The sequence below is a fragment of the Ciconia boyciana genome, chromosome 32 (assembly GCF_034638445.1).
Source record: "Ciconia boyciana chromosome 32, ASM3463844v1, whole genome shotgun sequence".
In the NCBI taxonomy this organism is placed as follows: Eukaryota; Metazoa; Chordata; class Aves; order Ciconiiformes; family Ciconiidae; genus Ciconia; species Ciconia boyciana.
Window position 1 is genome coordinate 1,475,958 of NC_132965.1, and position 24,863 is coordinate 1,500,820.

At 47.9% G+C, this 24,863-nt stretch overlaps 2 protein-coding genes across 12 annotated transcripts; one reads left to right on the forward strand and one right to left on the reverse strand.

Moving 5' to 3' along the window:
- Nucleotides 1-2,039: 2,039 nt before the first annotated feature.
- LOC140645325 (alpha-1B-glycoprotein-like) lies at nucleotides 2,040-8,619 on the reverse strand. 6 transcript variants are annotated; one of them, XM_072848680.1, is made up of 6 exons: nucleotides 8,484-8,619; nucleotides 4,729-4,806; nucleotides 4,259-4,555; nucleotides 3,340-3,639; nucleotides 2,577-2,678; nucleotides 2,040-2,286 (listed from the first exon to the last, which is right to left on the reverse strand). In XM_072848680.1, exons 1-6 carry the CDS (start codon nucleotides 8,512-8,514, stop codon nucleotides 2,258-2,260), a joined length of 837 nt encoding a protein of 278 aa, XP_072704781.1. In that variant the 5' UTR covers nucleotides 8,515-8,619; the 3' UTR covers nucleotides 2,040-2,257. The 6 variants fall into 6 exon arrangements, with proteins under 6 accessions (XP_072704781.1, XP_072704782.1, XP_072704785.1 ...); XM_072848681.1 differs by having other exon boundaries at nucleotides 2,040-2,341; XM_072848684.1 differs by lacking the exon at nucleotides 2,577-2,678.
- A 9,738-nt stretch (nucleotides 8,620-18,357) lies between these two features.
- Nucleotides 18,358-24,192, forward strand: LOC140645330 (alpha-1B-glycoprotein-like). 6 transcript variants are annotated; one of them, XM_072848693.1, is made up of 6 exons: nucleotides 18,358-18,487; nucleotides 21,590-21,667; nucleotides 21,841-22,137; nucleotides 22,757-23,056; nucleotides 23,388-23,489; nucleotides 23,898-24,192. In XM_072848693.1, the coding sequence occupies exons 1-6, from the start codon at nucleotides 18,457-18,459 to the stop codon at nucleotides 23,909-23,911; spliced, it is 822 nt and encodes a 273-aa protein (XP_072704794.1). In that variant the 5' UTR covers nucleotides 18,358-18,456; the 3' UTR covers nucleotides 23,912-24,192. The 6 variants fall into 6 exon arrangements, with proteins under 6 accessions (XP_072704794.1, XP_072704793.1, XP_072704797.1 ...); XM_072848692.1 differs by having other exon boundaries at nucleotides 23,953-24,192; XM_072848696.1 differs by lacking the exon at nucleotides 23,388-23,489.
- Nucleotides 24,193-24,863: the final 671 nt, after the last annotated feature.

Genomic DNA, 24,863 nt, shown 5'->3' on the forward strand with positions numbered 1-24,863 from the left:
AATGCCTGCAAATAACGCTGGCCATAGAGCTGAATTTTCACAGATTGTTTTTCCCTTCTCCTTCTGCCTCTCTGCCTTCTTAAAGTACTTTGCACTAGAAACATGTACAGTCAGTTTGTATTAAGTTATTATGTGCAGAAAGGAGTCGTGGTTTGGTGTTGATCCCGGCTGACTACCCGCTGTCCTCGTAAAGCAGAATTTGGTTTTTTGGGCACAAGTATGAGTTGGGAGAGGCGTGGCTGGAGAGCAGCCCTGCAGAAAGGGATCTGGGGGTGCTGGTTGACAGCAGGCTCAACAGGAGTCAGCAGTGTGCCCTGGCAGCCAAGAGGATTGTGTGTGGTTCTGGGTCCCACCATTTGAGAAGGATGTTCAGGTCCTCAAATGTGTCCAGAGGAAGGCAACAAAGCTGGGGACAGGACTGGAAGGCATGTCCTCTGAGGAGCAGCTGAGGACTGCGTTTGTCTGGTTTGGAGAGGAGGCGACCTCGTTGCTCTCTGCAGCTTCCTGAAGAGGGGACGTGGAGAGGGAGGTGCTGATCTCTTCTCCCTGGGATCCAGGGACAGGACGTGTGGGAATGGTTCAAAGCTGTGTCAGGGGAGGTTTAGACTGGAAAATAGGAAGCATTCCTTTACCGAGAGCATGGTCAAACCCCGGAACAGGCTTCCTATAAAGGTGGTCAATGCCCCATCCCTGTCAGTGTTTAAGAGGCATTTGGACAAGGCCCTTAACAACGTGCTTTAACTTTTGGTCAGCCCTGAAGTGGTCAGGCCCTTGGACTAGATGATTGTTGTAGGTCCCTTCCAGCTGAAAAATATCCTATTCTATTCAATTCCCCTGCCTTGTGCAGGTGCTTCTGATCTTGCATGTAGCTCAGTAGCTGATGGGCAGGATCAGGCCCCTGGCTTGTGTGCATCATTGTGATGTCACGCGTGGCTGAGTAGCTGATGGGCAGGAGCGGGTACCTGCCATGTTTTGACAGATGGATTGATGGATGGACAGATGTTTTGGTGGATGGCTGGCTGAACTGGAAGGTTGGGATGATTGAGCAAAACTTGCAGCTCTTGTCACTCCAGGTCCAGCCTGCTCCTGAATTTCAAACCCTGGGAAAATGCTAACGAGAGTGTCTTTATGCCTCTTTGTCTCCTGGGCACACCAGGAGTGCCCTATTGGGTCCCTCCGTGGGACATGATGAAAGAGAGGAGACAGTGAAACATTCCCGCACCCTGAACAGCTTCATCATAAAAGCAGAAGTGTCTTTTCAAGCAAGGTTTTCTGCCAACACTTGGTACTTTATGAAAATAGCAAATGGGAAGGGCGGTGGAAAAGGCAAAGGCTGAAGGGTTTTATCCATTGCTGGTGCTCCTCTGCAGCGGTCATTGGGAAAACAGAGAGTTTGGTCTCTACCTGCTCCTGCACCAGCTTCTAACCCTAGAAAAACACCATCGTCCCACACACAGTGGGTTCTGTCTCCTTCTACGAAGGGGAATTCAGCCCAGTCGGGCAGGCCTGATTTACACCACGTCTGTCCAAGGAGGAGGTGATGTGCTCCTGTGCTGGGGTGGGATGTCTACTCTTCTGTGGGAGTAGGTGCTGGATGAAGGGGTCTGACCCTGCAGGGTGGTTTGCTGTGTAAACACCATGCTTTGTCACACCTCTCCTGCCCATGTTTCTCTTCCCAAGACTTCAGCCCTCTACAGATGCAAACCAGAAGATATCAACTGTACAGACACTACATGTGTTTATTGGACCTGGACAGCCAACACAGGCAAGCCAGAAGGGCAAGGAGTTGATCTGGGCATGTGTCCTCCTCCCTGACCCCTTGTCCTTCTGTTGGACCGCACAGTCCAGAGATTAAAGCCCAAGGTGCCGTGGTCCCCCAAAGGAGGCTGAATTTCAGATGCTAATAAGAACCAGGTGTGATGGGAACATGGTGGGGTTATATGGGTGAGATGGAGCAGTGGCACGCACACACACGCGCTTTGGGAACGTGCATGGAAACATGCATCTTTCAATGAAACCCACAAGACTCATATGCAACATTCAGCTTTATTTGGATGGACCCAAGGCAGGTTAAGAAGGCACGGGGGTCTGCACAGAGGAAAGGAGCAGCCAAAGCAAAGCCAGATGAACATGGACCACTTTTGCCTCTTGGAGACTCTGAGGCAGACAATGAGGAACCAGGTAGGGCCTGAGGGAACAGATTGCCTTGGCTAAATGGACCAAAACCTTTAGGGGATTTTTCTTCTTATTCCTCTCATTAGTCCATCCAGAACCCCTCTTCCAGATCTGCAAATGAGGGAAGCAGCAGCATCAGAAATGGCTTCTCTTCAGTCTTGGCCCTCTAAGGGACATAAATGTGGGGATCAGAGCAGGGAGGAGGGTGAGGAGCAAGCCTGTTCAAATTCTCTGTCCAGAACATGCTCCCAAAACAGCTTTGAACAAAATGTTTGCTCGTTTCCTTTTTTGCTTTGGAAAGGAAAGTGGAATAACAGTCAAACTGGGACATTCTTTGGCAAAGAAAATGAAGTCCCCGGATTCTAAGAATTAGCGTGGTCGAATGAAAGTAAAATATTTACCTCTTCTCTTCATCAGGCGGTGGGAGAAGAAAAAGATAAGGCCATTGATGGTAAAGAACAAACCCCCAACAATGATCTCTCGAATCCCGCTGATTTTATAGCCTGGGAAGGAACCAATGGTGACTTTACCATGACACAACCTTTCCCCCTAACAGATATGATGAGTCCTACAGTGAGCAAGCCCATCAATAGCTAACCACATCTTAGAGGGAAGGAGGTGAACCTCCCTCCACCTCTGCAAATGCCCTCTACGGTAGTCTTGGGAATGGGCATGGGAGTCAATGGATGGCCAGACTGTGACAAAACATTGGCTAGCAGGAGGATGCGCCTAGAAATAAGATGGTAAGCTGTGTTGGCCACCCTACGACATACTCAAAATCAGCTGTAGTGCTCCCTGGGGGATGCTTAGATGGTTAGCTCTTGGAAATCTATGGTGCATAGCCTCCCAGGAGAATGATGGATTGTAGAAAGCTGTGGGTCTCATCAGAAAAGCCAGACAAGGTGATGAGACTGTCTTTTCATTGAGATCTTTTTCTCCAGTATCTCTCCTTATTTTTCTTTATTAGAAAAATGGGCAGGTATGGCAATGAGCTCATTTAGCAATGGATAGAGAGACTGAGGCAGAGAGATGGAGGGTCATAGGACAGGAAAGGATGGAGATGAGATCATGGATGAATTCATAGGCAAGCACATGCGGAATTAATTAACTATGATGGGTCAGTAGTTACTAGATGCTCTAGTGAGGAAGAGTTTGAAAACTCACTTGTCACATTGACATTGATCCAGTGGCTCCTTTCTGAGCGAACGGGACGATTAGACTTAATTACAAAATAGGCACAACTGTAAGACCCAGAGTCCTCCTCTCCTCTGATACTGAGGTCGTAGCTGTAGTTTTTCACGTTTGATACTGGGATGGAGACTGCAAGTCCGAAGTCTGCATAGTACTGGACTTCTCTAACATCATCTGCAGATGAGGGGAAGGAGCAGAGTAGCTTGATGTGGTTCCCGGATCTGTAGACCTGCTGCTGAGGATGCAGGGACAAAGCTGGGGCCACGGGAGCAGCTGGGGAAAAAACAAACAACAAAAAGCCCCAAGCAATTGGCTATCTATTGACATCAGGACCTGTGCACAAAACCCATGATTTTCCCAATGTCACGACTCAGCCTCGACAAAGGGACTAGAAAAGAAGTTAATTATTCTTCTGACTGTTACTGGGGCAAATACAGAGCCCTGAACTACAGAACAGCTTCTGGGGGTCACTCGTGGCTCTTTTTTCTATGCCCTTCTTGAACCATGGACAGAGGAAAAAAGACCCACAATTCTCAGAGTTAAAAACTCAAAGCAGCTTAAGCCGTTTCTTTGTATTCACTGACGTGCAGAAAATAAGTATTTTTACATGCCCAACGTAGGAAGGCATGTAATACACCCCAAACCCTAGTGAAAGGCTTGGGGAGGCTCACTACTCTAAGGCCTCTTGGAGGTGACACAGCTGGTAGGCCAACTTATTCCTGCTTTCTCAGAGAACTCCAGGAGCACAAAAGGAGCTTGTGAGAAGCCAGAGCAACTTCATCTGTACGTTGGTAACCAAATGACAGGGTCATCGGACAAGATCATGTTCTAAAAGGAGGTGTGCGGTGTCTGGGCTGATGGTACCCAAGCCATATAGACAAGACCAACCTACCCTGAACCTTAACTGAAAGAGGGAGGCTCCGGCTGGAAGGAATTTCTTGTCCAGAGTCCTCCACAAAGTACATGCACGTGTACTGTCCAGCAGATGCTTTTGTAGCTGTGAGCTGGAGCCAGGCATTCGGGAGGGAGAAAGGTGCTTGCAGGTTAATTTGCTCCCCGCTTTGATTGAAGAACCGAAATCCGCCTATTTTCCGCTTTGCTGGAGACAAGCATATGATAGCGACAGGTTCTCCTTCATAATAGAAATCATAACTGGGGTCTGTGGAGAGTGTAGGGGCTGGCAGAGGGTCTGGGGAAGAAAGAAAGAAAGGATTTGGAGGATGGGAGGGAACATTCTAAGAGGAAAAGGGAAGTGAGACATCCCTTTTCCCTCCATTTTACAAAACACAGCTCAACCTCGCCTCGTTGTCAAAGGCTCAGTTCAGCTGGAGAGCATCCTCTGAGAGGTCAAGCTGCACTTACCCACAGAGGACACAGCCAACGGTAGCAGCTGGAGGAAAGCTGTGAGAGAGGGGCATTGAGACGACAAGAGAGAGGAGGCTGCAAAAAGGAGAGAAAAGAAGTCACTTACGCAGCAACGGCCCTATGAAGTCCTGCCCCTTTTGGCCGTCAGTCAAGAGGGCAGCCCCTCCACAACACCATGGATTCACAGAGGTCATGGTTCCTTTTTGTGCCACTGTGGCATGGGAAGCCTAGAGCGATCACAGAGAAAACCTGTGCAAACAATTTCACAGGCCAATGAGGCCACCCATGGGAAAACAATCTACCAGACTCTCCATGACTCTGAACTTATCTTTCAGCTCCATGCAACATATGTTGGATGAGATTATTGCTTCTGTTAGAAGCGATTTGATGGTTGCCAAGCAGCCATCAAATTGATATCAGCACTGGAAATGATATTGATTGATATCAGCACTGGAAATGATATGCAGAAACTTGCAGAAATGGGGCTGCTGGAATCCTTACGGGGTTAGGAAGGACGGGAGATCTCATGGGTCCAAGCAGGGGAGAAGGGAGGTGTTGAGCTGGGGTGCAGGACAGGATGAGCTCAAGGTCTAGTTGCATCAAATACCAGGCTGCAGAAAGGAATCTTTGGGGTTTCTGCCCAGCTGCGAGATGGGGGTTGTTGCTTGGATTCGAGATGAGGAGGGCCTGGGGAGCTGTGGTGGGCTGGCCCTGGCTGGCAGACCAGCCCCACACAGCCACGCGGTTCCCCCCCACCCCCGGCAGGGTGGGAATGAAGATTAGGAAGAGCAAAAGCAGGAAAACTCATGGACTGAGATAAAAAAAGTTAAATGAGTAATGGAAAGAGAAAGAGAGGAAAAAACTAAACAAGTGAAGCAAAGACAATCACTCACCACCTCCCACAAGTACAGTGATACCCAGACAGACCCCAAGCGATGGCTGCCTGCCCCAAACCCCCCTTCCCTCCGTTGTCATTGATGAGCATGATGTTACAGGGCATGCGGTATCTCTTGGGACAGTTGGGGTCAGCTGTTCTGCTTGTGTCCCCTCCCAGCTTCTTGCACACCCCCAACCTTCTCCTTGCAGGGCAGAGTGGGAAACAGAGAAGACCTTGACACCGTGCAAATGCTCTCAGCAATCGCCAAAGCTCTGGTGTGTTATCAACACTCTTTTAGTCACAAATCCAAAATGGCACTGCCCAGGCTGCTACGAAGAAAACTAACTCCAGCCAGCCAGACCCAGGACAGGGACCAGGGTCCTGGGTTCTCTCCCTGGCCCAGGAGCAGTAACCCCATCACATCAATCCTACACAGGGCATCGGTGTAGGACTTCAACCCCCTGTGCCCAAGAGGAAACAAAGCTGACTCAGATCTAATACTTAACCCCAAATCAGTTGGATGTGTGCCCACAATAATTCCCTGAACAGCATTTGGGCTTGAGATCAGGGTTTCTCTGGACCTGGTTAACTCCCACCCCCCGCCCCACCCCGGTCTCTCATGTCTCTATTCTCAAATAACAAACTGCACCGGAAAAGTTACATTTCTTCCTGCTTTCGTATCTACAGGCAAGTGTCCCAAGTCATCCAGATACAAATCCTTGTTTTCAAACTTGTGATGTCCTGGTTAAAAAATATTTTCATTTCTTTGCAACTAAACTTCCAAGAGGTATGTTGGAGGAAATAAAAACCCCAACATTCTCAAAGCAAAATAAAACCAGAAAACTTCTTCGTGCTTGGGATTTTTTTTGTGCTTTGGTTTTGTTTGGTTTGGCGTCTTTTTCTTGCACATGTGAAAAAAGCAAACATCTTCCAGACCTCAACAGCCTCTTCATGAATACTGCACTGGTGCGAGCTGCCAGAAATCACCAAGCTGCCTACGTCTCCATCTCCATCTATCAAATTTCTGTCTCTTCATGGAGAGAGGGCAGCACATCCCAAAACCGTTGGCCTCTTCCTTTCTGCTTCCTGGAAAAAACAGCTTAGACTTGGGCAACTTGAGAGTAATGCAAGCGCCTTAGTTTTGGTCTTGACTTCTGTTGGTGATGCCCTAGAGATTCATCTTGCCTACCTTTGGGAGTTTCAGGCAAGAAGTTAAGTGCTGTGCAAATGTTGCCGGTGTGGAAACCCAGGATAAGGTCTCAGCTGGACTGGCGAGATGAAGGATGCGGTTGGGTGGCGTGGGTTTTGCTGTTGCAAGTGTGAGGCAGCAGATCTAATCAGCTGTTTTCTGCTGAAAAGCGTCCCCCCCCATGCAGAGCATTTGACCGTAGAGTCCTTTGCCATGGGGTGAGATGCACGCAGGAAGAGGATGCGTGCAGGTGCGTGGCCCTTCTTTTCTGCCCCCACTGGTGCTGCTGAAAATTAGTGCTGAACAGAGGTGGGATGGAGGCAGGCTTGAGCATTTAAAGTCCTGGAGCACAGTTTTGACCTGAGGTAGGTCTTTCTTAGACAGATCATAACTTTGTTTCGCCCCTTGTCTGGGATGAACCAGTCCTAGTCTGGTTCTCAAACCAGGAACCAGACCATAAAAGGAAGCAGAAAACAGCTGATCAGATCTGGTTTCATATTAATCTATACCGGAAAGAAAATGGTAGAACTGGTATTTAACAGCCAGACCCATCTGCCACAAAGAAGATCACATGTTGAGATCCTCCCCAGCACCACCACAGCAATGAGTTTTCAGTCAAATGTTCTTTGTCTCCTGAGAATATTGATATCCAGGTGACAGGACAGAACTGACTGCACCAACCCACCGGAGAGATATTATTATTATTAGGATAGGATAGGAAAGAAAAGAAAAGAAAAGAAAAGAAAAGAAAAGAAAAGAAAAGAAAAGAAAAGAAAAGAAAAGAAAAGGAAAAGAAAAGAAAGAAAAGAAAAGAAAAGAATGGAAAAGAAAAGAATGGAAAAGAATGGAAAAGAATGGAAAAGAATAGAATAGAATAGAATAGAATAGAATAGAATAGAATAGAATAGAATAGAATAGAACAGAATATTTTCCAGTTGGAAGGGACCTACAATGACCATCTAGTCCAAGTGCCTAACCACTTCAGGGCCGACGAAAAGTTAAAGCACATTGTTAAGGGCCTTGTCCAAATGCCTCTTAAACACTGACAGGCTTGGGGCATCGACCACCTTTATAGGAAGCCTGTTCCAGGGTTTGATTATTGAGGGTCTAACAGAAGGGAAGAGAAATGGAAAAAGGAGAGGAGAGGAGAGGAGAGGAGAGGAGAGGAGAGGAGAGGAGAGGAGAGGAGAGGAGAGGAGAGGAGAGGAACAGGGTTATAGAGAGGAGGATGAAAGACAGAAGGGAAGATTGTATTGAAAGCCAGAAAAAAGAGAGGGAGAAAGAAGAGATGATGGCAACAAAAGCGAGGACTTGAGAGGGATATAAGGCAGAAGGGTTAGAGGTGAAAGAAAGGAAAAGAATGGAGAAGGGAGAGGGGAAGAAACGAGAGAAAAGGAAAAATGAGAAATAAACGTGCATGGAAGAAGAGGAGAGGAGAGGAGAGGAGAGAGAGGAGAGGAGAGGAGAGGAGAGGAGAGGGAAGGAGAGGAGAGGAGAGGAGAGGAGAGGAGAGGAGGGGAGAGGAGAGGAGAGGAGAGGAGAGGGGAAGAGAGGGGAAGAGAGGGGAGAGGAGAGGAGAGGAGAGGAGAGGAGAGGAGAGGAGAGGAGAGGAGAGGAGAGGAGAGGAGAGGAGAGGAGAGGAGAGGAGAGGAGAGGAGAAGTCAAAGCGGGGGATGAGAGACTCACTGAGGAGTATCGCAAGGCAGTAGACGATCATGGCACCGCGATCCACGGGGTGCTCAGGGCTCTGTGCTGGTCTGTCCAAGAGAGGAGCGTGCTGCCTGGTGGCTCTGTCCTGCCTTCTTCAGCTGTCTGACTCGAGTTGGGTGGTCAGAGGGACAGGGAGAGGAAGCACTGCATAATGAAGTAGAAGCCACTAACCACAACTGGGAGCTCGGGGGAAGGCACACTCTGGATACTGCGTGTCTTGGGGTTGTCATTGTGTTTTCAGAGGTCTTTCCCTCCTCACATGCTCTAGATCACCTTTGGGCTGTCTCTTTGCTCCATGAACCATAGTCCACCTCATTCCTCCCTTGAGCTGGGGGACAGAAGGTGGCCGTTATCTACTGCCTCTTGCCTTAGGCGTCTTCCTCACTACAAGTGACAAAGAGGATCAGCAGTAGCAAGGTCCTTTATTCTTGGTCCCATTTCCCAGACCACAAAATCCAGCCTTCCCCTTCTGTTTTTCCCTAGCTCCCATCATGCCTGTGAGCAACCCAAGTGTGCCAAGGCTCGAGATGTCTATAGTCTAGCAACCTGCAGCAAAATGGCTGGGAAGGGACATCTGCCAACAGGTGGCATGAAGATGGTTTCCACAACTTCCTCTTGCATTGCACCAGAACTGGGATAGCATCAGCAGGTGTACAGGGGCCATTTTTGGATGATTTGGAAGCTGCAGAGGACTCAAGGACCCATCTTAAGATACACCAACATGCGGTTAAAACGCTGGTTTGGATGTTCAAAGCAAAGGAGAATAGAAACAATCCTTTCCTACTTCCTTTTTTCCTCTCCACTGAGACACAGAAGAGGCTGCAAGTGAGGCACCTTTTGAGCAAAGATGCGATCCAGGTAATCCTGAGATCAAATACCACTTTAACTAATCAAGGCCATAGGATAAGCACTTGTGTCATCTCTGTTGTGGAGTTTCTTGGTAAACCACCTGGCTTGCAACAAGTGTGCTGTTGCTAGCTGAAAAGGCTTGTAGGAGGCCCTCCAGATGTCCTAGACCTTGGCAGTCAATGTGGTGTTAGCTCTCGTCTTGCATTCAGAGGATCAGGGGTAGGGATGAGGAGGTATCGCCGATCTCAGCTGCCACCGTCCCACGTGCATGGCATGGTTTTGGGGGAGGATGCTCTGCATTGCTCAATAATGTGGGGACTCAGCTGTGGTCCAGGCATTGAAGGAATCCCCAGTGCAAGGGCATCCTAGGAGCAGAAGCACTCCTCCCTGAGCTGGATGTGTTCTGCTCACTGGTGTTGCATTGCCTTTCTGCCCTCACTTTGCATCCTCGGATTTGATCCTCCTTTGCCCTCATCACTCTCCTCCTCTGACAGCTATAGGCTGCCAGCAGCAGCACAGGATGGGTACAGCAGCAGCAGCTGCACATGCGGGCGCCAAGGGGATGGATGGAGACGAGGGCTGTTAGAGATGCAAGGGAAGATTTGCAACTACAAACCGTCAGACCTGTCAGCTTCTCCATTGGTATTAGCTGTGGCTCTTTCACCTAAAAATAACCATGCTTTAGGGGTGCTGAGCCCTACAGAAATCAAAGGGCAGGTACTTTGCGAACACCAGCAGACACAACCACTGCAGGCACAGGAGGAGACCTCCAAGAAAACTGCAGCTTGGGAATGTGCTCAGAATTTCTCTGCTGAACTTGTTGTCTCGGTCTTCAACACCCTTTATGAGAGTGACTGTTCTTCTGACCCAATTGAGAGCAGTTTATATTGGGGTTTTTTCCCCTTCTTTTCATATGTGAACATAGCAACGTGACAGGCAGAATAACCACAACACACAACTGACAGTCCTGTTCCTTAATCAATTCTTCCCAATCCCCTATAGACCAGCAGCAGGCTCATGGCTTGGAGGGGCGTTGCCAGCTCTCTTCTCTTCACTTTGGCCCGTTGTGTGTCTCATCATCCTACCAGGCACCATGATGAAGAGCCTGACTGAAGGTCCTGGTGGGCTGCTTTGAGCCCTGGAGCTTTCTCCTGCCCTCGGGCTCTCCCCTGGTGGTGAGTGCTCCTGAGTCCTCCCCTTGCAGCCATGGCCACCTCTGAGCTGGCTCCAGCTGATCCATGTCTGTCCTGTATCCATATGTCTGTGTGGGTGGGAGTGTGTGGGGCGTGGAGGGGGGAGCTCTGGCTGAGCAAAAATAGTTCAGAAAGGGCAGAAAATGTCAAGAAGAGTGAGAAATGAAAGAGGGAACAAGAAGGTCAGAGGAGGAGGCAGTAGAGGTGCACCATGGAGGAGCAGATACCCCCTGCAGCGCGTGGAGGACCCACAATGGAGCAGATGGATATTCCTGAAGGAAGTCCAGCCCATGGAGAGCCCATGGCAGAGCAGAGGAAAGATGTGAGAAGAAAGGAGTGTCAGAGAGAAACCGCTCTGTATTGACCATAACCCCTCACTCCCTGTCCCCCTTTGGGATGGGTAGAAGAGTCTGGTGTGAAGGAGTGAAGTTGAGCATGGGAAATGGGGAGGAAAGGTCTTGTTTTAATGTTTGTCTACCCAAATCAATAATTACACATGTGTTTTAATTGGCAATAAATTCAGTCAATTCTCCCCAGGTGGAGTCTGTTTTTCCCGCGATGGTAATTGGTAAGTGATCCCCCTGTATTTATCTCAACCCACAAGCTGCCTCATTTGCGTTCTTCCTATTTTTCTCCCCCACCCCACTGAGGGGGAGTGAGCAAGCAGTTGGGTGGGAGTTTGGCTCCTAGACAAGACTAACCCACCACAAGAGCGAAATGATTAAAATGTTCAAAACATAAAACATTTAACAATGATCAAATGTAAAATGATTAAAATAAGAACGTAATGTTATTATTCATAGAATTCATATTTCATTCAAGAACACTCCAATTTTTCCCATATGAACCAACACCCACATAAGAAAACATAAGACATGTTCATTCACTTTTAAGGCCCTGTATGGATGACCATAAGACCAGTCATACCAGCCCCAACCTGAAACGTCTCATGGAACAGAGCTGCCTCTGGGGCAGAAGAATGCATTACTGAACCTCTTGGGACCATTTCCCATTCTCAGACCCATTGAATCTCGTGGTCAGTAGTGACAGGTCTGGTCTCATTGCTTTATGATTAACCCCCTCTTTTGCAGGGGCGCTAATAATTCCCCCTGCTCCTCCAGCTCAACAGGAGGGCTCTGAATCATGTCACGGGTGACTGTGCTGCTCTCCACCTCCCCTGGTGGGACAGATCCCTCTGTCCCACCTCTTTCCTCTTGCTCTAGATCCACCACATGCTCCTGCATTTCTCCCATGAGAACCCTAAGGTGTTCAGCTCCTGTGCTGGGAAGGGCATCATGACTTGTAACAATCATTGAGCTTTATACTACTTTCCAGCATTGCTGGCAGAGAAGAGTGGCCGAGCACAGCTCAGTTGGATCTGCAAGGTCATACCGAATGGAAACTGACCGAGAGATCATATCTCGTGCAGAAACCTTATCTCTGTCTTTGTGACAATTACGTTGCTGTTTCTTTTTCCTGTTGAATGGGTAGAACGACTGCTAAAGATAGAAGACTGGATGTTTTCAGATATTTTTTTTTTTTTGTGAGGTTAATCTTTACTTTAATTAGCTTCTGGGCAATGCTATTAAAATAAGAATGAGCCCATATGACAGGAGCCCTGATAGACACCTACCTACTGTTTCTGCTGGCTAATGACATAACTGCCTCTCCATTTCAAACTCCTGTAAGCCCAATGGCTCATGAAATGATGACAGTCCTGGAGCTGGGGATACACTTCATTAAAAACACTGATTCCTCTTCTCACTTCTCTATTTTCACTTTTCCAGACTCACTGGAACAATCAAGCCTCTCTTGTGCCAACCCATAACATCTTCCCAAAGAATAAAACATGCAACTGACCTGCTCGTTTAGGGATGAATGACGGGTAACACAGAGTCACAGAGTAGTCACAGAGGTTGTCAGCAACCCCTGAAGATAATCTAGTCCAGCCTCCCCTGCTCAAGCAGGGTCAGCTGGATCAGGTTTCCCAGGACCATGTCCAGTCAGATTTTGAATATCTCCAAGGACAGAGACTCCACAACCTCTCTGGGCAACCTGTTCCCGTGTCTGATCACCCTGACAGTAAAAAAGGTGTTTTCTTGCATTCAGATGGAATTTCGTGTGTCTCAGTTTGTGCCTCCTGTCCTGTCACTGGGCACCACTGCGTATAAATATTCATCAGGTACATATATATTGGTAAGATCCCTCCTGAGCCTTCTATTCTCCAGGCTGAAGAGTCCCAGCACTCTCAGCTTTTCCTTGGATGAAAGATGCTCCAGTCCCTCAATCATCTTTGTGGCCCTTTGCTGGACTCCAGTAAACCCCTACCTTTCTTGTACTGGGGAGCCCAGAATTGGACTCAGCACTTCAGTGTGACCTCACCAGGTACTGAGTAGAGAGGAGAAGGATCACCTCCCTCGACCTGCTGGCAATGTTCTTCCTAATGCAGCCCAGGACACCACTGGTTTGCTTTGCCATGAGAGGGCATGGTCAGCTTGTTCAGACAGAAAATGTTGCCCAGTCACCTGCTGAGATGGGGAATCCTAGCTTGTCACTAGCTGGTAGGAGAAGCTGAAGGAAAGAAACAGAAAGGACATCACCTGCCAGCTTATGATGGGATTCATTTGCCTAAAGGTGGGCAGCTGGTACCAGTTTCAATGCGTTAAGGCATTTGAGACATGCAGCTGGGACTAGTAGATATAGCACAGGACCTACAGAGCACCCACAAGCTCATAAAAGCTGAAGGTCATCTGTAAAGCTACCAGATGCTTTGGGTAACTAAATCAAAACCTTTATTTCTCACCCCCATTCATGGCCTTTTCTGACCTTCATCTGTGTTAATATTGTTTCTTCATCATCTCAAACCCCACTCTTGGTTTGCCATATTGTCAAGTATGTGGTGGTGGGATGGTAGGACAATGACATTTGCTCAAGGAGGTGTGCTCTGAGCTCATTTCCTCCAGCAGCAACCCCGTGCTGATCTGTTCCAGGGCCAGATCAACATTAATCTTTAAAGCAATCTAGAAGTGGGATTTCACTCTCCTCATATCAGATGTCTGCAGCTGAACGAGGCATCCAGACTCCTATACCTAACCTAATGGTAGAGTTTTATTGACCTGATGCATTCCATGTCCGTCTTGGGATGAGATGAACCAAACCTCAGAGGTAGTATTTTCTCCTGTGCTTGCAGAGTTTCCATCTGGCTGCTCTCTCCAACCCTTCCTTGTGCACATGGTGAAGAAGTCTGTAGCTTGCATCCTTCAGGAGGGAAGACTGTAGCTTTCAGCAGAAATCCCTGGTCTACTTCACAGTTGCCTGCAAGACAAGAGAGTAATTAAAACACATGAGAGAGTGTAGTTCCAATAAGAGGAATAAATAATGCTGCAGTTGTCCAGTTTATTAATAGATCAGCTCTGAGGCTATACAGAGATCTTGTGCTGCCGGTGATGCATCATTCAATAACATTCTTTTGCAAGAAACTCATGTTCCAATCTAAAAACTTCATATGCAGCTAGGTGTAAACCTGCACAACAAATCTCTGGGCTCTTCTTAAAAGATTTTTTCAGTGAAAACTGAGAGAAATGAGTTTCTCTTGTACTCAAAATGACTCCAATGAGTGGACATGATTAAAAAGACACTGATTTTGATCATATTCTTAATCCTTTTAAAGCATGAAATGACGGTTTTAAACAAAAATTAACTTCAAGGGGGATTTTTATGGAGTTAGCTATCTCTTCTGTTTGTCTACAGATATTTCTATGCATTTAATTATTTCTAGGGAGCTGTTTCTTATGCTGGGAAAAGTCCTACACATATGTGCTGGTTTTGGCTGGGATAGAGTTAATTTTCTTTATGGTAGCTAGTATGGGGCTATGGTTTGGATTTGTGCTGAAAACAGTGTTGATAACACAGGGATGTTTTAGGTGTTGCTAAGCAGTGTTTATACTACGTCAAGGACTCTTCAGCTTCCCATGCTCTGTCATCGAGAAGGTAAGCTGGGAGGGAGCACGGCCAGGACAGCTGACCCACACTGGCCAAAGGGCTATTCTATACCGTATGACATCATGCTCAGTATATAAAGCTGGGGGAAGAAGAAGGAAGGGGGGGACATCAGGAGTGATGGCGTTTGTCTTCCCAAGTAACCATTACGCGTGATGGAGCCCTGCTTTCCTGGAGATGGCTGAACACCTGCCTGCCCATGGGAAGGAGTGAATGAATTCCTTGCTTTGCTTTGCTTGCGTGTGCGGCTTTTGCTTTCCCTATTAAACTGTCTTTATCTCAACCCTCGAGTTTTCTCACTTTTACTCTTCTGATTCTCTCGCCCATCCCACCGGGGGGGAGCGAGTGAGCGGCTGTGTGGTGCTTAGTTGCCCGCTGGGGTTAGACCACGACAGCATAACGTTCAAGACCTTATTTGTATTACATTGACATACAAATGGTTTGAATTGGAAGAAGCACCCCAAGACTAACTGATCATGCAAGAAGTAATAGGAATTGCAGTCCCAAAGGCTGAGAATCTTCTTGCTGAGCAGATCAATGGGGATGTGGCTGCCCTGCCTGGTAGACATGGTCTTCCCTTTCAGCTTACATAGTCAGAGATACATCTGCAACATGGTTCCTCTGGCCACAGGTCTTCAGATGAGATGAGCAACATCCCAGGAGCAATTCAGGCACATAAATACAGGCACCTAGTAACATCCAAGGAGTGTGGGGTAGCAGAGACCTTTTCAGCAGGTGAGCAGATGGGATGCATAATCTTTGAAGACCCTCAACCTTGTAGTATGGTAGCTGGAGACTAGATAGGCGATACCTCAAACATCAGAAGGGTCATCAAATACCAGGGTTTAGGCAGCAAACCCACAGAATTTCTAGAGGGTCAGATGAATTGTGCCCTAAAGCCCACAGATGAGGTTCCTACTGATAGCAGTGGGAGCTGAGTTAACTAGGACACAGCAGCAACCCTTGTTTCCAAGGGAAAACTAAAGAAGGCCATGATCTCACTCATATTTACAGCCAATTCAGAGTTACTGAGCACTCTGCATGCAGGTTCTCATTTTTGAATGTGGAGAGAAATCAACACTTCCTAAAGGTGATTCATCACATCTGTCTCAGCCCCTGATTTTAGATGTGGATAATAGTCCTCCAGATAGTCTGATTTCTGTCCACAGAGTAGATTTAGATGATTACCTAAAAAGCAGACAACTAATTTCTAGAAGAATAGCACCAGAAAAGATTAATCACTATCGAATAGAGAACAATAAAGCCCGGGAAGAACTGTGTGAAGCCTTGACTGCAAAGGGGAAGTTTCAGTGAAGTTCCTCAGGTCTAGGATTTGGGAAGTAAAATTTAATACATTTCTTCCAGCCATGTCAGAAAACCCAGCAGTCAGCAGACAGCACTAAGGGGAAGGGGTTACTCTTACTCCACTTTCTGCAGCACCGCCTGTATCCACCACATATCTCTCACTTGTCTCTTTGCTGTCTTTTGGCCTCTCTACAGGTATTTTTTGCATGTGGGTCATCTGCAGGTAACAATCCTGGGTGTGGGGAGAGTGTGTGAGGTGGCTCACTTCCTTCTCTTGAAACACGTGAACATCTGGGCCCATGAGAAGTCATCTCACATCTCTTGCCCCAGGGACTCAAGCATCTCAGGTGCTCCACCTCAGGACATACCACCCTGATTCACCTAACAATCATTGCAGGTGGGTGGCATGAGTCAACACAATGGGGGGCAAGATCCCTGTTGCTGAACAAACCATGAACAAAACGAATGTGTGAACTTCAGCGAGAATCTGAGCTATTTGCAAATGCCTTACATACACCAGAAGAGGGTGTGTAGATATGGACCTTTAGGAGAACTGGTTGGTATCTTCTCAGTACAATTGTTGCCTTGGTGAGTGTGCATTTGCTCTGATCAATAGGCAATGAATTTGTCTTTTTATAAATTGAAAGTCTATCTTCATTGGGATTCCCACTGAGATTCAACGAGAAATGAACTCTGGATTTGAGGAGGAAGTGGGTGGGTGCTGTTTACGCAGAGCAAGGCTCTGGATATTACTGTAAAGACAAAGTTTTTCTCAGGGTCTACAGCAAGGTCTGGGAGTATATGTGGACATAGTTAGACTTGTTAAATTCAGGTCTGGTTTTGGAAGTAGATTCCCATAATGTGCTTCGCATCATCCCTCCAGGGCAAAACCCAGGTGCATTGTCTTTGCTCACGGTGGATGGAAGCTTTACTTCTATGAAGATGGTGCAGAGTAATGCTCAGAGACTTGCACAAGGAACTGCTCTCTCTTCGGCATCCTGGCAGCCAAACCCACCACAACGGGACAACTCACCTGCAGGTGCAAGGAGACTGTCAGTGGCAAGTGGTTCCTGTCACCCCTGAGCCAGGCCATGATGATCACCATGCAAAATGAGCCCCTGCAGCCACCCCAAGCCTTTCCCAGTCAAGACCATTCCCAGGAAAACTATAGGGACCTTTGTGTTGCATTTGAGACAGATTCACGTCCTCACATGTCTACACTGCTTTATACATGCTCTGTTTCACCTCTAGAGCACCATAGTCCTGAAACATAAAGACAAGAGCAACAAGTCAAGTAGGCCAGGGAATGGCTTCTGCTCATATGGCCAGGGTGGTCATATCTGATACCACTGCACAGTGATCCCTGTCTTATTTGAGCCACTGGCCAAGACCCACAAAGCACCTGGGAGCATGTTACTTGCCCCATGGCAGGTATAGCAAGAACAATTGAACAACTAAACCCACCTGGGCTCTATGTCTGGGACTGCAGCATGGTTGCAGGAGAGGATGTTAGCTGGAGAATCCTTCTGATGGCATGGTTGGGCCCCAAAACTGCAGGAGTAATGGACTTTTCAGGACGGGACAGGACGGGATGGGACGGGGGCTTGTGGAGGGGGGCAGGGGCAAAGAAACATAGCCAAACTGGCTTCATCCTCACTGTCTACAGGGAGCAAAGGTGAAGATACCTCATACCAACCTTGTGTTTCCTCTCACAGGGAACTAGAACAGAAAGAAGAAACACTTGGCTTAGCAGATGCATGGCCTGAGACTCTCTTGCTGACGGTTTGCAGTTGCGTAACTTCCCTTGCGTCTCTAACAGCCCTTGTCTCCATCCATCCCCTTGGCGCCCGCATGTGCAGCTGCTGCTGCTGTACCCATCCTGTGCTGCTGCTGGCAGCCTATAGCTGTCAGAGGAGGAGAGTGATGAGGGCAAAGGAGGATCAAATCCGAGGATGCAAAGTGAGGGCAGAAAGGCAATGCAACACCAGTGAGCAGAACACATCCAGCTCAGGGAGGAGTGCTTCTGCTCCTAGGATGCCCTTGCACTGGGGATTCCTTCAATGCCTGGACCACAGCTGAGTCCCCACATTGTTGAGCAATGCAGAGCATCCTCCCCAGCGATACCTCCTCATCCCTACCCCTGATCCTCTGAATGCAAGACGAGAGCTAACACCACATTGACTGCCAAGGTCTAGGACATCTGGAGGGCCTCCTACAAGCCTTTTCAGCTAGCAACAGCACACTTGTTGCAAGCCAGGTGGTTTACCAAAAAACTCTTGCAGTCCTCTCTTTGCTGGGCCACATTCACTGGAAGGGACTCATGGTTCATGGGGCAAAGAGACAACCCAAAGGTGATCTAGAGCATGTGCTGAGGAAAAGCTTTCTGGAAACATGATGACACCCCCAAGACATGCAACATGTAGTTTCCCCTGTGTGGTTAGTTGCTTCTACTTCATTATGCTTCATCACTTCCTCTCCCTGTCCCTCTGACCACCCAACTCAAGTCAGACAGATGGAGAAGGCAGGACAGAGCCACCAGGCAGCACGCTCCTCTCTTGGACAGACTAGCACAGAGCCCTGAGCACCCCGTGGATCGCGGTGCCATGATTGTCTACTGCCTTGTGATACTCCTCAGTGAGTCCCTCAATCCCAACTTTGCCTTTTCTTCTCTTCTCTCTCCCCCACGCACATGTTTATTTCTCTTTTTTCCTTTTCTCTCGTTTCTTCCCCTCTCCCTTCTCCATTCTTTTCCTTTCTTTCATCTCTAGCCCTTCTTCTGCCTTATATCTCTCTTGAGTCCTCTCTTTTGCTGCTGTCACCTCTTCTTTCTCCATCTCTCCTTTCTGGCTTTCAATCCAATCTTTCTTTCTGGCTTTCAATCCAATCTTCCCTCACTGTCTTTCATCCTCCTCTCTATAACCTCATTACTCTTTCTCTCCTCTCCTCTCCTCTCCTCTCCTCTCCTCTCCTCTCCTCTCCTCTCCTCTCCTCTCCTCTCCTCTCCTCTCCTTTTTCCCCTTCCCTTCCCTTTGTTAGACCCTCAATAATATATTTCTCCAGTGGGTTGGTGCAGTCAGTTCTGTCCTGTCACCTGGATATCAATATTCTCAGGAGACAAAGAACATTTGACTGAAAACTCATTGCTGTGGTGGTGCTGGGGAGGATCTCAACATGTGATCTTCTTTGTGGCAGATGGGTCTGGCTGTTAAATATCAGTTCTACCATTTTCTTTCCGGTATAGATTAATATGAAACCAGATCTGATCAGCTGTTTTCTGCTTCCTTTTATGGTCTGGTTCCTGGTTTGAGAACCAGACTAGGACTGGTTCATCCCAGACAAGGGGCGAAACAAAGTTATGATCTGTCTAAGAAAGACCTACCTCAGGTCAAAACTGTGCTCCAGGACTTTAAATGCTCAAGCCTGCCTCCATCCCACCTCTGTTCAGCACTAATTTTCAGCAGCACCAGTGGGGGCAGAAAAGAAGGGCCACGCACCTGCACGCATCCTCTTCCTGCGTGCATCTCACCCCATGGCAAAGGACTCTACGGTCAAATGCTCTGCATGGGGGGGACGCTTTTCAGCAGAAAACAGCTGATTAGATCTGCTGCCTCACACTTGCAACAGCAAAACCCACGCCACCCAACCGCATCCTTCATCTCACCAGTCCAGCTGAGACCTTATCCTGGGTTTCCACACCGGCAACATTTGCACAGCACTTAACTTCTTGCCTGAAACTCCCAAAGGTAGGCAAGATGAATCTCTAGGGCATCACCAACAGAAGTCAAGACCAAAACTAAGGCCCGTGCATTACTCTCAAGTTGCCCAAGTCTAAGCTGTTTTTTCCAGGAAGCAGAAAGGAAGAGGCCAACGGTTTTGGGATGTGCTGCCCTCTCTCCATGAAGAGACAGAAATTTGATAGATGGAGATGGAGACGTTGGCAGCTTGGTGATTTCTGGCAGCTCGCACCAGTGCAGTATTCAATGAAGAGGCTGTTGAAGTCTGGAAGATGTTTGCTTTTTTCACATGTGCAAGAAAAAGACGCCAAACCAAACAAAACCAAAGCACAAAAAAAATCCCAAGCACGAAGAAGTTTTCTGGTTTTATTTTGCTTTGAGAATGTTGGGGTTTTTATTTCCTCCAACATACCTCTTGGAAGTTTAGTTGCAAAGAAATGAAAATATTTTTTAACCAGGACATCACAAGTTTGAAAACAGGAATTTGTATCTGGATGACTTGGGACACTTGCCTGTAGATACGAAAGCAGGAAGAAATGTAACTTTTCCGGTGCAGTTTGTTATTTGAGAATAGAGACATGAGAGACCGGGGTGGGGCGGGGGGTGGGAGTTAACCAGGTCCAGAGAAACCCTGATCTCAAGCCCAAATGCTGTTCAGGGAATTATTGTGGGCACACATCCAACTGATTTGGGGGTTAAGTATTAGATCTGAGTCAGCTTTGTTTCCTCTTGGGCACAGGGGGTTGAAGTCCTACACCGATGCCCTGTGTAGGATTGATGTGATGGGGTTACTGCTCCTGGGCCAGGGAGAGAACCCAGGACCCTGGTCCCTGTCCTGGGTCTGGCTGGCTGGAGTTAGTTTTCTTCGTAGCAGCCTGGGCAGTGCCATTTTGGATTTGTGACTAAAAGAGTGTTGATAACACACCAGAGCTTTGGCGATTGCTGAGAGCATTTGCACGGTGTCAAGGTCTTCTCTGTTTCCCACTCTGCCCTGCAAGGAGAAGGTTGGGGGTGTGCAAGAAGCTGGGAGGGGACACAAGCAGAACAGCTGACCCCGACTGTCCCAAGAGATACCGCATGCCCTGTAACATCATGCTCATCAATGAAAACGGAGGGAAGGGGGGTTTGGGGCAGGCAGCCATCGCTTGGGGTCTGTCTGGGTATCACTGTACTTGTGGGAGGTGGTGAGTGATTGTCTTTGCTTCACTTGTTTAGTTTTTTCCTCTCTTTCTCTTTCCATCACTCATTTAACTTTTTTTATCTCAGTCCATGAGTTTTCCTGCTTTTGCTCTTCCTAATCTTCATTCCCACCCTGCCGGGGGTGGCGGGGAACCGCGTGGCTGTGTGGGGCTGGTCTGCCAGCCAGGGCCAGCCCACCACAGCTCCCCAGGCCCTCCTCATCTCGAATCCAAGCAACAACCCCCATCTCGCAGCTGGGCAGAAACCCCAAAGATTCCTTTCTGCAGCCTGGTATTTGATGCAACTAGACCTTGAGCTCATCCTGTCCTGCACCCCAGCTCAACACCTCCCTTCTCCCCTGCTTGGACCCATGAGATCTCCCGTCCTTCCTAACCCCGTAAGGATTCCAGCAGCCCCATTTCTGCAAGTTTCTGCATATCATTTCCAGTGCTGATATCAATCAATATCATTTCCAGTGCTGATATCAATTTGATGGCTGCTTGGCAACCATCAAATCGCTTCTAACAGAAGCAATAATCTCATCCAACATATGTTGCATGGAGCTGAAAGATAAGTTCAGAGTCATGGAGAGTCTGGTAGATTGTTTTCCCATGGGTGGCCTCATTGGCCTGTGAAATTGTTTGCACAGGTTTTCTCTGTGATCGCTCTAGGCTTCCCATGCCACAGTGGCACAAAAAGGAACCATGACCTCTGTGAATCCATGGTGTTGTGGAGGGGCTGCCCTCTTGACTGACGGCCAAAAGGGGCAGGACTTCATAGGGCCGTTGCTGCGTAAGTGACTTCTTTTCTCTCCTTTTTGCAGCCTCCTCTCTCTTGTCGTCTCAATGCCCCTCTCTCACAGCTTTCCTCCAGCTGCTACCGTTGGCTGTGTCCTCTGTGGGTAAGTGCAGCTTGACCTCTCAGAGGATGCTCTCCAGCTGAACTGAGCCTTTGACAACGAGGCGAGGTTGAGTTGTGTTTTGTAAAATGGAGGGAAAAGGGATGTCTCACTTCCCTTTTCCTCTTAGAATGTTCCCTCCCATCCTCCAAATCCTTTCTTTCTTTCTTCCCCAGACCCTCTGCCAGCCCCTACACTCTCCACAGACCCCAGTTATGATTTCTATTATGAAGGGGAACCTGTCACTTTCATATGCTTGTCTCCAGCAAAGCGGAAAATAGGCGGATTTCGGTTCTTCAATCAAAGCGGGGAGCAAATCTTCCTAAGAGCACCTTACTCCCTCCCGACTGCCAGGCTCCAGCTCACAGCTACAAAAGCATCTGCTGGACAGTACACGTGCATGTACTTTGTGGAGGACTCTGGACAAGAAATTCCTTCCAGCCGGAGCCTCCCTCTTTCAGTTAAGGTTCAGGGTAGGTTGGTCTTGTCTATATGGCTTGGGTACCATCAGCCCAGACACCGCACACCTCCTTTTAGAACATGATCTTGTCCGATGAGCCTGTCATTTGGTTGCCAACGTACAGATGAAGTTGCTCTGGCTTCTCACAAGCTCCTTTTGTGCTCCTGGAGTTCTCTGAGAAAGCAGGAATAAGTTGGCCTACCAGCTGTGTCACCTCCAAGAGGCCTTAGAGTAGTGAGCCTCCCCAAGCCTTTCACTAGGGTTTGGGGTGTATTACATGCCTTCCTACGTTGGGCATGTAAAAATACTTATTTTCTGCACGTCAGTGAATACAAAGAAACGGCTTAAGCTGCTTTGAGTTTTTAACTCTGAGAATCGTGGGTCTTTTTTCCTCTGTCCATGGTTCAAGAAGGGCATAGAAAAAAGAGCCACGAGTGACCCCCAGAAGCTGTTCTGTAGTTCAGGGCTCTGTATTTGCCCCAGTAACAGTCAGAAGAATAATTAACTTCTTTTCTAGTCCCTTTGTCGAGGCTGAGTCGTGACATTGGGAAAATCATGGGTTTTGTGCACAGGTCCTGATGTCAATAGATAGCCAATTGCTTGGGGCTTTTTGTTGTTTGTTTTTTCCCCAGCTGCTCCCGTGGCCCCAGCTTTGTCCCTGCATCCTCAGCAGCAGGTCTACAGATCCGGGAACCACATCAAGCTACTCTGCTCCTTCCCCTCATCTGCAGATGATGTTAGAGAAGTCCAGTACTATGCGGACTTTAGACGTGAGATCTCCATCCCAGTATCGAACGTGAAAAACTACAGCTACAACCTCAGGATCACAGGAGAGGAGGACTCTGGGTCTTACAGTTGTGCCTATTTTGTAATTAAGTCTAATCGTCCCGTTCTCTCAGAAAGGAGCCACTGGATCAATGTCAATGTGACAAGTGAGTTTTCAAACCCTTCCTCACTAGAGCATCTAGTATCTACTGACCCATCATAGTTAATTAATTCCGCATGTGCTTGCCTATGAATTCATCCATGATCTCATCTCCATCCTTTCCTGTCCTATGACCCTCCATCTCTCTGCCTCAGTCTCTCTATCCATTGCTAAATGAGCTCATTGCCATACCTGCCCATTTTTCTAATAAACAAAAATAAGGAGAGATACTGGAGAAAAAGATCTCAATGAAAAGACAGTCTTGTCACCTTGTCTGGTTTTTCTTTTTGGGAGGGTAATGCTGTGTCATGGTAAAGTCACCATTGGTTCCTTTCCAGGCTATAAAATCAGCTGGATTCGAGAGATCAGTGTTGGGGGTTTGTTCTTTACCATCAATGGCCTTATCTTTTTCTTCTCCCACTGCCTGATGAAGAGAAGAGGTAAATATTTTACTTTCATTCGGCCACGTTAATTCTTAGTATCCTGGGACTTCATTTTCTTTGCCAAAGAATGTCCCAGTTTGACTGTTATTCCACTTTCCTTTCCAAAGCAAAAAAGGAAACGAGCAAACATTTTGTTCAAAGCTGTTTTGGGAGCATGTTCTGGACAGAGAATTTAAAAGGATTGCTCCTCAGTGGTGGTTGAGTCACCATCTGTGGAGGTATTTAAAAGACGTATAGAGGTGGAGTTTAGGGACATGGTTTAGTGCTGGACTTGGTAGTGTTAGGTTAACGGTTGTGACTCGATGATCTTAAAGGTCTCTTTCCAACCTAAATGATTCTATGATTCTTTGATTCTGTGATTCTCACCCTCCTCCCTGCTCTGATCCCCACATTTATGTCCCCTAGAGGTCCAAGACTGAAGAGAAGCCATTTCTGATGCTGCTGCTTCCCTCATTTGCAGATCTGGAAGAGAGGTTCTGGATGGACTAACGAGAGGAATAAGAAGAAAAATCCCCTAAGGGTTTTGGTCCATTTAGCCAAGGCAATCTGTTCCCTCGGGCCCTACCTGGTTCCTCATTGTCTGCCTCAGAGTCTCCAAGAGGCAGAAGTGGTCCATGTTCATCTGGCTTTGCTTTGGCTGCTCCTTTCCTCTGTGCAGACCCCCGTGCCTTCTTAACCTGCCTCGGGTCTGTCCAAATAAAGCTGAATGTTGCATATGAGTCTTGTGGGTTTCATTGAAAGATGCATGTTTCCATGCGCGTTCCCAAAGTGTATGCTTGTGTTTCTATGTGTCTCTGCATGCCGCTGCTCCATCTCACCTGTAATCCCACAATTTTCCTGTTATACCTGGTTCTTATTTGCATCTGAAAGAGGTTGGAGAAGGAATGGCAGAGGAAGGATGACAGAGGAAGGATGAGAAGAAAGAGGGTGGAAAGAGAGTCCCCAAGGCCGAACAGGTCCTTTGGTGAGTCATCAACCCAACAGGCACTGCTGTCACTCTGCCTCCTCGCCTGGGGTTGTCCCCGTCCTTGATGTTAGGGCAGCGGCATCCAGGGGTGCAGGGGTGCCAGGAGAGCCATCACAGATTGGGCAGGTGATTGTGGGGGGAAGCTTGGATGTCTGGGATCTGTGGGACAGCAGTGAAGGGACAGTGAGAAAATGGGGCAATCTGGGGGAAAGTGGGGATTTGCCGGGCACTGCAGGTATATGGGGGACAGTGTGGGTATATCAAGGACTGTGGGAGGAGCACATGGGGCTTTGTAGGGATATGGTGTTGGTGGGGATGGCCGATGGGGGCACTGTGGGGTTAAGGGGTATGTGAAGAAGGGATATTGCATTTTTGAGGGCTGTATGTATGGTATATGGGAGCCG